This window comes from Tripterygium wilfordii, chromosome 6, assembly GCF_013401445.1.
Source record: "Tripterygium wilfordii isolate XIE 37 chromosome 6, ASM1340144v1, whole genome shotgun sequence".
NCBI classification, from domain to species: domain Eukaryota; kingdom Viridiplantae; phylum Streptophyta; class Magnoliopsida; order Celastrales; family Celastraceae; genus Tripterygium; species Tripterygium wilfordii.
Window position 1 is genome coordinate 12,491,369 of NC_052237.1, and position 13,041 is coordinate 12,504,409.

The 13,041-nt window shown below is 38.1% G+C and overlaps 2 protein-coding genes and 1 pseudogene across 2 annotated transcripts; all 3 read left to right on the plus strand.

Annotated features, from left to right (window-relative positions):
* The first annotated feature begins 160 nt into the window (after window positions 1-160).
* On the plus strand, window positions 161-2,566 carry LOC120000761 (annotated as a pseudogene).
* Window positions 2,567-2,860: 294 nt separating this feature from the next.
* LOC120000527 (U-box domain-containing protein 15) lies at window positions 2,861-6,117 on the plus strand. The gene is made up of 4 exons (XM_038848642.1): window positions 2,861-3,435; window positions 3,527-3,643; window positions 4,258-4,683; window positions 4,966-6,117. The coding sequence occupies exons 1-4, from the start codon at window positions 3,088-3,090 to the stop codon at window positions 6,016-6,018; spliced, it is 1,944 nt and encodes a 647-aa protein (XP_038704570.1). The 5' UTR covers window positions 2,861-3,087; the 3' UTR covers window positions 6,019-6,117.
* Window positions 6,118-7,570: 1,453 nt separating this feature from the next.
* On the plus strand, window positions 7,571-12,315 carry LOC120000317 (catalase isozyme 1). Its single transcript, XM_038848342.1, has 8 exons — window positions 7,571-7,858; window positions 8,252-8,348; window positions 9,516-9,793; window positions 10,215-10,991; window positions 11,166-11,255; window positions 11,638-11,705; window positions 11,798-11,891; window positions 12,059-12,315. Exons 1-8 carry the CDS (start codon window positions 7,844-7,846, stop codon window positions 12,116-12,118), a joined length of 1,479 nt encoding a protein of 492 aa, XP_038704270.1. The 5' UTR covers window positions 7,571-7,843; the 3' UTR covers window positions 12,119-12,315.
* Window positions 12,316-13,041: the final 726 nt, after the last annotated feature.

The window sequence follows — 13,041 nt, forward strand, 5'->3', positions numbered from 1 at the left end:
GATCAACTTTGCGAAGATCCCACTGTATTCCAGAAACTCGTAATATTAGTTCTGATAAACCCCAATTTATTGCTTCCTATACACTAATAATACATACTCCTTCAACTCATTAAAAAATAAAGATAAATAATTTATTCCAGATCTTTTTCTAGGGATAGTCATGGTATCCGTTCCTATGCTTTGGATTAGGTTTACGGTTAATAAGTCGTTGCTCAAGTACTTATGGATAAACAACAAAATCCCTTCCATATTAAAAAAACAAAATTCCTAACATTTCTCCTTCCAAAATAAATATTCCATTCTGAATTTTTTTCCAAATATCTATCACGTGACATTATGAGTCATTTTATGATGCAAAATTATTTTAATCCAATTCAGTCAACGAGATTCATCAATAGTGCATGATGCCATGATCACAATGATATTGCCCTCTATGAAAATCTAACTCAATACCTTTCGAGCCCATATAGGATGGTCCCAGAGATATTCACTATCAAACTATCAACAAGTGGTTTTTATCGAAGAAACCGTCAATTTATAAACTATTTGAATCTATTTGCACCCCATATTTAATTAAATACACCACATTCTAAATAAACCCCAATAAAAAACATAACATTTATGAATACACCTCAATTTCAATTCTTTTTTAATTTTACAATCTACACCCCATAATTTCAGCCATTGGATCTCACCAACGACTGAGATTAAAGAAAAAATAAAAAAAACTAAAAACCTATTAGCTCTCTACTTCTCTCCCTTTGTAAACCTAAACAGAGTGATTCTTCTCCTCCTACTCTACAAAACCTGACGAGCCTCTCATGCCCATCTCCATTAGCTCTCTGCTTCTCTCATAAAAATTTTGATGCAGGATGAGGGCAGAGTACATGACTACATGGATTCTCAACCAGAAATCAATGCTAATATGAGATCTATCCTTGTGGACTGGTTGATCGAAGTTCACTGCAAATTTGAACTAATGCCAAAGACCCTCTATCTGACCATAAATCTTGTGGATCGGTTCCTTTCTCTGAAGGCTGTATCCAAGAGGAAGCTTCAGCTGGTTGGGATCAGTTCAATGCTTATAGCATGCAAATATGAAGAGATTTGGGCACCAGAGGTGCGGTTTTCCTTTTATATTCAACAGAATGCATCACTTTTAAAGGAGAGAAGGGGAAGGGGAAGGGGAAGGGGAAGGGGAGGAGAAGGAGACATGGAGAAAGAGACTGAGAACCGGAGAAAGAGAAGGAGAGGAGTAGAATTGGTAGGGTCATTTGGGGTGTTGAAAGATTGGGATTTTTTTGAGTTTTTGGGTATACTTAGTTAACTTAGGAGTATAAATAGTCCTCATCTTGTTTTTTATCCGTATAGTAGATTTGTAGTGAGGGGCAAGCTGGGTTTGGGCCTTGTGGACTTGGGGCTACCAAAAACTCGACTTGGGCCCATATAGAAGATTAAGCTCCCTCTATAGTCTGTGCAGCATAAAGCAAGGCCCAAAGTTTGGTTTTGGCCCAACCCAGCTTATTGGTTGGAAACTTGGACCTTGACAGAACAGAATGTGGCTAGATAGTAGATAGTGGCTATGTAGATCCACTGGGCTTAAAGAAGTCTTAAGCCCGGCCCACGCATAGCTCTCAAGTGAATTATCTCGTTTGAAATTAACGGGTAATTTTATCTACACACCATCAATCTATTATCTTTACCCCATTTTTTACACATTATAAATTTACACTATAAATTTATAAGTTTACACGCAAATTTATGGTGAAAGGATAAAAATACCCTTGTGATCCTTTCATCACAAATTTGTAATGAAGATTTAAAGTCACAATAATTATTCATTCACCAACCCCTGCGTGGTCTCTTAGCAATTTTGAGCTGCAACTAGACTTTTATGGCTGAGAATTTTTCCTTGAAACTTTTTTTTCCCACTCGACAACGTTGTTCCCCATCAAAATTTGATTGGGATTTGTCCGAATATCAAAAACTGTGTAAGTACTCCTTTCCTTGGAATTTATTTGCTTTATAAATACATGATTTTGTAGCAAAAGAAATTGAATCAATAGATCATGGAGTCACTCCTTTTGGGTGTTTCAGGTTTAAGAAATTATTTTTGTGGGATTATAGAGTTATGGGTAGAGGTAGGGGAAGGGAAAGAAACTGACTGCTAGCAATCATGATGATACTGGAAGTGGTGAAGAAGAGAAAATCCCAGTGCAGAAGCGAAGAGGAAGACCTCAGAAACCATTGAAAGATGAGATTGATGGAGAAAGTGGAAAAACAGGTCTATCAAGCGGCAAAGAAGTGAAAGCCCCACTGGTGTAGAGAATGGGAAAAAGCGGAAGCGAAACTCACAAGCAAAAGAGAAGACTGATTCAGTGGAGGAGGAAAATGGTAGTGCAGTCAGATCTGGGAATATTGATTCAGTTAAGTCCAATGGACTCCGACATAATGGGAGCAGGAGAAAAAGCACACCTCGTAGGTCTGCTGAAGCAGGTGTAGCGTGCAAGTGAAATAATCGTTTAGAAATTCGATGGATCTCTTATTTTTCGCGTTGCCAGAAAATTTGCAGGATAGAAAGTGCGGCATGCTTGTTTATTTTTCTGTTGTCATTTCAATTTATTACCTTTAATTTATTTTAATTGAGAATTTTGGAATGGATTATGTTGGTTCTAAGTTTTCAATGCTATCTTATTTTTATTAAAAAAAAAATATTTATTTTAAAATTTTAAGTTAAGGGTTAATATATCATTATTTACAAAGAAATTTATATAAATTAAAAAAAAATTAAAAATAATGTAAAGATAATAGATTAGAGGTGTGTAGATAAAATTCCCCTTAACAAAAACTTTCAAACTGTATCCTATTCTTAGTAACCCAAAATCCCGCAAACCAAACGCGCGCGAGAAACCCGCAAAGAAAATTCACGATTCACCTTGAAAACAGACCAATGACCGGAAAATCAATGGGAAGTCGGGCTAGGCTTGTGCGATCTCCACGATTGTCTTTCGCTCTGTCCCTCTCTCCCTTTCATCCCTCGCATGCCGAAACCCAAACTTTTTTTGGGGGTGATTTGGTGATTTGCCGATGGTGATGGACGGAGAGAGAGACGGAGAAGGAGGTGGAGGAGGAGGAGAGGAGATTTTTGATGGGGAATATGAATCGGGCCCGCAAGGGGAAGTCGATTTGGTTCAAGAGATAACAAGTGTGATTGAATCTGTGGCGCAGCTGAGCGACTATCGGAGAACACAGAGAAGAGAGTGCAATGGCCTCGTTCGGCGAATGAAGCTTTTGTTGCCGTTTTTGGATGAGATTCGGGACCTCGATTTGCCGATTTCAGAGACTGGCATTGATTGTTTGAGTAAACTAAAGAGGGCGCTACTCATGGCAAAGAAATTGCTGAAAACTTGTAATGAAGGAAGCAAAATCTATTTGGTAAGCTTTGATAGTGTTTTTTTTTTTTTTTTTTCATATGAGAGATTGGAAAATTATGGTTTTTGATTTTTTTGGAAATAATTATGACCAGGCGGTGGAGAGTGAGGCTACGATGATTAGATTTCATGCTGTTCATGATAAGTTATGCCAAGCTTTGGAAGACTTGCCATATGATGAGCTATGTATCTCTGATGAAGTGAAAGAACAGGTATTTCCCTGTTATTGTCATTCTCCCATGCAGAACTTTTGGTGTTAATTTTCTTATATGGGCATCAGTACTGGTATAGATCACTTTACATTTTGCCCCAGTATGGGAACATAGATTGTGTACATCTAGTTCTTTTCGTGCCGTGCAATAACAGGATTGGCGTGGATCACTACTGGTTTCCTTTGTTGGCATGGTTCAAATGTTTGTCAAAAAACAGGCCTTTCCCTCTAGAAAAGTATTTTCTTTTGTCAAAAACTAGGTATTCTTGAAAATCCACATTTAGCAATACAAAGTATGTATCATGAGGATGCTTAATTTGTTAGAAAGAATACCTTCATCATGGCAGTATGTATCATGAGGATGCTTAATTTGTTTGCAAGAATACCTTCATCATGGTGATATTTTGTGTTTGAGCAACAAATGGCATAAGTAACTGTAAAATGTTACCTGGTGGCATTCTAGTTTTTTTTTTTTTTTTTTTTTTTTTTTTTCTGATTAACTGCGTAATTTATTACATAGGATCATACAAAGTTTTGTTCCTTATAAAAAATAAGCAAAGATTTTAGTCATTGTCTTCCATTCAATTTCTGAATAGGATTTTGATTATCGTGCAGGTTGAGTTGATGCGAGTACAGCTTCAACGAGTGAAAAGGCGAACTGATACTCAGGACATCGAGCTTGCAATGGATATGATTGTGGTATTCTCGAAGAAGAATGACCGAAATGCTGATAGTGCCATTATAGAAAGACTAGCAAAAAAGCTAGAACTAAACACTATTGAACACCTCAATAATGAAGCTATAGCTGTACGGAATTTTGTCAAGAAAGGAGGCCAAAGTTCTGAGTGTGTCCAAAACATCATTGATCTGCTTAACAAATTCAAACAAATTGCTGGCATGGAGACAACAGATGATGTTCTCGACCATCCTGTCATGCCTAAGATGCTGGAGAAGAGCCCATCTTTAATTATACCTCATGAATTCCTCTGCCCAATCAATCTAGAAATCATGATAGACCCAGTTATCGTAGCAAGTGGACAGGTATTCTTCTCCTTTGATTGTGGTTGAACTAGTAATAATGCCATGGGTTTGGCTGTTCTCTCATTATTTTTAATAAAAATAGATTTCTTTGGTTTCTTTTTTATGTTCTTGTTTTCTGAAAAAGTGAGATGAATTTTCAGGAGAAAAAACAAATTTCAAACTAAATCCTGCCCCATAAGAACGAAAAATGTCTGCAGAAAATATTTCCAAACTAAATGCACTGCAATCTTATCCATTCCTTTGACTTAATATGCTAATTCATTTTATTGTAATGTTTCAAAGACATATGAGAGGGATGCCATACAGAACTGGTTCGATACCAAGCATAGGACTTGTCCAAAAACAAGACAAACTCTGGCTCACTTATCGCTGGCGCCAAATTTTGCACTCAAGAACCTGATCGTGCAATGGTGTGAACAGCACAATTTCAAGCTTCCAAGAAAGGAAAACCCAGCATGCTCAGAGAGCAACTGCGATGAAAACAAAGAGGAAATATTGAAGTTGATTGAGGACCTATCGTCACGTACCTTAGAGGTGCAGAGAAAGGCGGTGAAAAAGATCCGCCTTCTCTGCAAGGAAAATCCTGAGAAAAGAATCCTGATTGCCAGCAGTGGTGCAATACCACAGTTAACACAACTTTTATCTTATCCTGATTCGAAGATCCAAGAACACGCCGTGACAGCATTGCTGAATCTGTCAATCAATGAAGCCAACAAGAATTTGATAGCGAAAGAAGGTGCTATTCCTGAAATTATACAAATTCTGCAGAATGGAAGTACTGAGGCTAGAGAGAACTCTGCAGCAGCCCTGTTTAGCCTAACGGTGCTCGTTGAAAACAATATAACTGTGGGATTATTAAATGGAATTCCTCCTTTGGTTGATTTATTGAAGAACGGAACAGTGAGAGGCAAGAAAGATGCAGCAAGTGCACTCTTCAACTTGTCTCTCAACTTGGCAAACAAGGGAAGAGCCATTGATGCAGGCATTGTGCCTCCATTGCTTCAGCTTGTTAAGGACAGGAATCTAGGAATGGCAGATGAAGCCCTTTCGATTCTTTTACCTCTTGCTTCACATCCTGATGGAAGGCGTGAAATTGGGCAGCTCTCATTTATTGAAACTCTTGTTGAATTAATCAGAGAAGGGACACCTAAGAACAAGGAATGTGCAGCTTCAGTTCTTCTTGAACTCGGATCGAGCAGTTCGTCTTTCATACTTGCATCACTTCAGTTTGGTGTTTATGAGCACTTGATTGAGATCACCCAGAGTGGAACCGATAGAGCAAAGAGGAAAGCAGATGCTCTTTTACAGCTTATGAGCAAGACTGAGCAGATATGAAATCAAACTTCTGATTCTTTTTCTTTTCATGTAAAATTGAATTATAATAAAAAAAATATATGTTCATTTATATCTGAATAAAGTTTATGTTTCTAATGATTTCTTACATCCGTATATTTATCACTTTATGTGTCTAAGAACCTTATTTGAACATAAATGGGTATTTGTCAAACTCTTAAGGGGTTGATTGGGTTGGTTGTGACACTCAAATTATTTTTTTATCTTACCTATTCTTAATTGAGAACGATACCATTTGACTTTTGACAGTTAAATGGCCTAAACTCAAATCGACATATCTACAACACAGAAGTTTCTCAATTGAGCATTCAGCCTAGCGGGCTTTTGACAGTCAAGTTGGGCTTCAACTTAGGTTGACAGGTTTACAACACAAAAGTTTCTCAGTTGAGCCTTCGACCCAGCGCATGGCTACTAAGAATGGTTGAAAACATGAAATTGAATCGGGGAAACCCGATGACAAAATCCTTGGCCCCAGCAGAAGCCCTAATCAAACCAATTATACTTATGCAGGCCTTAGTGCCTTACCTCCTGGACCGGTTCTTTGGGTTTTGTTGTCAAATCTTCTTATTTAATTAGTTCATATTTTGGGCTTGTTGCAGAGGATCCAAATCCATTGTTGTCTTGTGTTACAAAACAAAAATTTAATGAATAATAATATTAATATCTCATTTGTTCAATTGATGAGAAATAAAAATACAAGATTTGGTAATCCACGGTGGGCCCAACTTGACAGCCTTTTTGTGGCAAAGCTCTCCTCAAGGCCCATGCTAAAAAATACAAATTGGCTATTCAAGATTATCTGGAGACACTTTCTCATTTGAGAGCACACGTTTCAAGGCTCTTTTGTGATGACGTGTCAGAATCGTAGCGTCTCTGCCATAAGCGGTTACGAATTGATCACTCGGAAAACACCAAAGTTTGGATAAGGCATCATCAATACATGACGACGTCCTCAATTATTATATTATTTCTCTATTACCATAAAAATTTGTAATAATTATCTACGGCGGGTCCCACTTTAATTTACCGAGAATTACATAATTTCTCAAGAATCGTCCACGATAAATTATGATGCGAATTGGGATTGTTTTTTTCGCAGGACAGAATTAGGAAATTGTTTTTGGGATATGCTTTAGGAAATTTTACTACTTACTAGTAATTGTGGTGACTTGGACGGATAAGGCCATAAGTGGTGTCTGAAATGGAACATGTATTAAAACACTTGAACTCCTCTTTTTAAGTGTCTGATTCCTTCAAATACCACACACACAACAACTTAATTGTAAATCTTTGATTAAAAAAATAGAATTCTCAATCATTAAAGATGATTATTTATTTTCTAGAAAGAAATGAGAATTTCTTTTTTAGGAATAATTTAATTTTCCTTTGAATTCTAAATCTCACCATCCAAAAATTTGAATCAACGGCCAAAAAAAATAACCTCTCTTTTTTCTTGAAAGCTTGAATCGATGAACCAAACATGCCAATATTAGAGAAGGATAATTTGAGTCGGAACTAAATTCTTTTTATATTATTAAAATATGTGTTTAATTCGAGTTTTGCTTACTTTTTTTAGTTCCTATATATTCTCCTTTTCACGCGATATTCACTCCAATATATCGCATTCTTATGCGTAGATAAGATTAGAAATGGGAGCGCGAGCCACAAACCCGCTATAAATAACCGAAACCAGCCCTTCGAAGCCCTGATTGATCGTTTGCCACACGAATCCTAGCAAGGGCGTGTGTTCGAGGCTTTCTTTCTCATCTACTCTTCGGTGTCCGTATATCTCCATAGACTCCTCGCCATGGATCCATACAAGGTACCGATCTATATGATTTATCAGACTGGCCTTGGTTGCTTGATTAATTTTCGTGTTTGATTAATTTGAGTGAATTCGTAACTCTTATTCTATTCTGGTTGATTTTGCTCTTTTTTTTCCCGAATGGATGTGATTAGCTTCGCGAACCTGTTTATTGATTTTATGAGCGGTGAGAGTGCGAGACGTTTATTGATTCGGTTTCTTTGAATCATTTGGTTGCTAAGAAAGCCAAGGAAAAGAGACAACGAGAATTTCTGATTATTTTGAAATAATTGATGAAGAAATGATAATATTAATTATTTTGATGCAGGAACTATGCATATGAGCTAGATTTGATCTATTTTCTGTTGTGCATATGTCAATAACTTTGATTTTTGCCTGATTATGATGCAGCAACGTCCATCAAGTGCGTATAATTCCCCCTTTTGGACAACAAATTCCGGTGCTCCAATTTGGAATAACAACTCTTCATTGACTGTTGGAGCTAGAGGTATTGATTGAATCTTTGTCAGCCTCCTTTCTCTTTATCTTCTATGTGACTTATTGATAATTTGTAATGTGTATCGTGTCTCACTGCCTGATAGAGGTCTGTTTTTTAACCATTGATAATTTGATAGAATTATTCATCAATCTTTGTCTGGATTCGTTTTGGCTATCTTTTTGTATCTGTTTAATTCTGTACTGTAATCGTGTTTTGCTAAAAAAAGGCTTGGTGTTGATGGCTGTTAAGGCTTGGTGTTGATATTAGTCGAGATCTTGACTTTTCATTTAGCTGTTAATCTTCCTTTTGGTTAATTTGGTTGCTGGAGAGTTTTGGAAATCATTGACATTCTTATCTTTCGTAACTGCTTTCAATGTTAATATGCAGAACTAAAAAAGCTTAATTCATGATAATTAATTTTAAACCCACTTGTAGGGTGCCCCACTCTTCCTGTCGACCCCTTTATCTCCAAATAAGTCAGTAAGGCTAGGAGGCACTACTAAGGAGAGTATAGTCAGTCTCGCTAGTGACCTTTGCCATGGAGTTTGTGTTATTTGTTTTTCCACCTTTTTTGTGGACGGTATTGCTAGTCTATTTATGAAATTTCTTTCATGTCACGCTATTCTCTTACCATGTGACTTCTTAACGGGCCTTTTCTTAAAGGGTGGGGGGTGAGTGTGGGTTGGGGCTGGTCAGGAAGTGCGTTTGTTGGGCGGGGTGGGGGGGGGTTGTCTTTCTATATATTGTACCTCTTTGGTTTCTGGTTTTGTAATTCACGCCTTCTACTTATGTATTTGTCAGTTTGTCTAGTTCCATGACTTTTGACTTTAAACGAAATGACCCCCTTGTTGGTCTGCTGAGTAAAATGGACCCAAATCCCATAGAATGTCTCTGTGCATAGTATGATGTCTTCCTTCTTCTTCTTCTGGCATGTGGTTTTGGTGCATGGAAAGACGAGTTTATGTACTTAAAAAGTTAATGTGAATTAGTTGAAATCTTGACTCGTTTAATCAGTGGGGGAATTGTTGATATTTGACAGCAGCAAAGATTTCTTGTTTTTGATCATTCAACTCATAGTTCAAGCTGGGCAATTGGTTGTCTATAATATGGGAAAATCAATTAATTTGTAAATGGAGTTGAATCTGTGGTGAGAGATTTGATTTTAACTTTTGACAGGTCCAATCCTTCTTGAGGACTATCATCTCGTGGAGAAACTTGCTAATTTTGATAGGGAGCGGATTCCGGAGCGTGTTGTCCATGCCAGGGGAGCCAGTGCGAAGGGTTTCTTTGAGGTCACTCATGATATTTCTAACCTTTCCTGCGCTGATTTTCTTCGAGCCCCTGGAGTTCAGACGCCTGTCATTGTCCGTTTCTCCACTGTTATCCATGAGCGTGGCAGCCCTGAAACCCTGAGGGATCCTCGAGGCTTTGCAGTGAAGTTTTACACCAGAGAGGTGATGCTTTTATTGATAGTTTCTTTGTGTTACTTCTAAATATTGGATGAAAGCCAATATGTCTTGCATCTGGTGACAACTGTTGCCTAATTTGATGAACATGAATATAGATGAATTATGTAAGTATATGTGGCTTTCGTTGTTCTGCAAAAACATTGCACGTATGAACGAATTTTGATGGCTCTGCTGCTAAATTTTAAAAGCTACACTATTGTTAAGGACTTGTCAAAACTCTAATAGCTTCCTTATCTTTGCTTCGATGGCTGTCTCATGTTTCACAATTGTTAAAACTTATTGGCTTCAGTTTTATGTTCACACACAGACACACACAGGCATTAGCTGATTTTAAACAGCTGTTTTAGGTTGGTAGCTGTCTAATTCTTTTGTTTCATAGAGTTACATGTTTTGCTTTTGAACTCAGGGTAATTTCGATCTCGTGGGAAACAACTTTCCTGTCTTTTTCATACGTGATGGTATGAAATTTCCGGACATGGTTCATGCCCTTAAGCCAAATCCTAAGTCTCACATCCAGGAAAACTGGAGGATTCTCGACTTCTTCTCCCACCACCCAGAAAGCTTGCACATGTTTACCTTCCTCTTTGATGATTTGGGAGTTCCACAAGACTACAGGCATATGGAAGGTTCTGGAGTTAACACCTATACTCTGATCAACAAGGCTGGGAAAGCACACTATGTGAAATTCCACTGGAAACCCACATGTGGTGTTAAATGCTTGTTGGAGGATGAGGCTATTAAGGTTGGAGGATCCAATCACAGCCATGCCACGCAGGATCTCTATGACTCGATTGCTGCTGGCAATTATCCTGAGTGGAAACTGTTCATCCAGACAATTGATCCAGATCATGAAGACAGATTTGACTTTGACCCACTGGATGTAACCAAGACCTGGCCTGAGGATATCATTCCCTTGCAGCCAGTTGGCCGCCTGGTCCTGAATAAGAATATCGATAACTTCTTTGCCGAGAATGAACAGCTGGCATTTTGCCCTGCTATTGTTGTTCCTGGTGTCTACTACTCAGATGATAAGTTGCTCCAGACTCGGATCTTCTCGTATTCTGATACCCAGAGGCACCGTCTTGGACCAAACTATCTGCAACTTCCTGCTAATGCTCCCAAGTGTTCCCACCATAACAATCACCATGAAGGTTTTATGAACTTCATGCACAGGGATGAGGAGGTATTGAGATGTTCTCGTTGTACATATAAAAGTACACATGCATCATATATCTGAAGTGAAAGTCACTACTCTGAAGGAAACTTAGATTTCAACTGGACCTTGCAAGCAGCATCATATATTCATGCTTTTTTTATTTACTAGTATTCTGATCAGATGTTCTAATTGTATTTTTAGGTCAATTACTTCCCTTCGAGGTATGATGCAGTTCGCCATGCTGAGAGAGTCCCCATTCCTTCTAATGTCTGCGCTGGAAGGCGTGAGAAGGTTAGTTCTTGTCATTACATTCTATCCGTTTATCTAATTGAAGCTCTATATATAGTTCGTATATGATATTACTGGACAGGCACTGTGTAATCTTGTGCATGTAGGACTCCAGTCTGAAGTCTGATTTTTGTTCCATGCGTTCTATTGGTTTTAACTGTATCAACAAGAGCTACATGGTTAAGTTCATCTTTGCTAGATTGCTAGATAAAGAGAGAGGGATATACTGGCAGAAGTGTGAGAGTAAATCATTGATTGATGATTTACAGTATCGAAATAATTAATGGCCTCACTACTTCCATTGTGCTCATTGTTGTTGTTATTGGAGTATTAAAATGTCTTGTAAATCCATTTCTCTGAATCCCAATCAATTGGCTTAATACAGTGCATCATTGAGAAGGAGAACAACTTTAAGCAACCTGGCGAGAGATACAGGTCCTGGGCACCAGACAGGTAATCCATGTTTCTAGGACTGGTTCAGAACGTATGATGATTCCACGAATAGTAACACTTACCTCTCTTGTTTTGTTCTTTCCACTTACCAGGCAGGAACGTTTCATCTGCCGATGGGTTGAGGCTCTATCCGACCCTCGTGTCACCCATGAAATCCGCAGTATCTGGATATCATATTGGTCTCAGGTAAAACCTCTTCTTCATTCACGTTTCTTTACAAAAAATTACATAAAAGTTGAAGGTCTTATATTGAATTTGAAGTGGCGACATTGTGCTAGAACCTATAAGGTTAACAATTTGATGAAACCAGAAGTTTTCTTCTGATGTGTTTGTTCCTGTTTTATGTTATACAGGCTGACAAGTCTTTTGGTCAGAAGTTAGCTACTCGTCTCAATGTGAGGCCAAGCATCTGAAGGTCACAACCATCCCTGGAAGTTTTGGGCTGCAGAGTGGGCAAGGATCAGATGCCTTGCAGCATAAACTCAAATGTTACTGTTTGAATCTTGTGATTACTGTGATATAGACTAAACAAACTCAGCATGTTATGGGATAATGGGACCCTTTAAACTGATATTCTATCTAATAAATGATGGTTGTGCGCTGTGTCATATGGTGGTTTCTTGATCGTAATTTTCCTCGTCAGTTTGCTTGCATTATTCGGTGTTTGCGAGTCAATTTAGAGTTGGTTTGAGAGGTTAAGACCTTAAACAGCTACATATGTCATCACAAGTATTATGATGATTTGAAAGAGTATAACTTGGTATTTGTATTGAGATCTGTTTCTTTTTCCAGGAACTGATTTGCAAATTGTTGTTTATTTCTATACCTTTTGCTTTGGGGTATTGGTTTATGTTTATGACAGGTAAGTTGCAAGGTCAACGCCACATGTTCGTACATATCGAACAATATCTCAAGATTCACAATGTCTCTGGTTCGCATTTCTTTTTATTACAAGTACAAATATAATATACGACACACCATCATATCAAGCTTATGAAAGTATAAGTGTCAATAGGACACATCACCAGATCAAGCCTATAAAAGTACAGATGTCAACAGGCCCCACGCAGCCTATGAAAGTACGAAGGGGCAGACTAAGCCCACACACCTCCTAATCGCAACCTATGAAAGCACGAAGAGGAAGACTAAGCCCACACACCTCCTTATAAATATTAGGAGGAGGTGAGACTAGAACCCATAACCTCAGTTAGGGACATGCAAAGTCATTGCCACTCAACCAATGGTTCCTTAGAGCCTCCACAAACTTAGAATACTCTCTTGGTCTGTCAAAGCATGTGGCCTCCCATTATTAAACTATCAGCTCAATGGTCTCCAA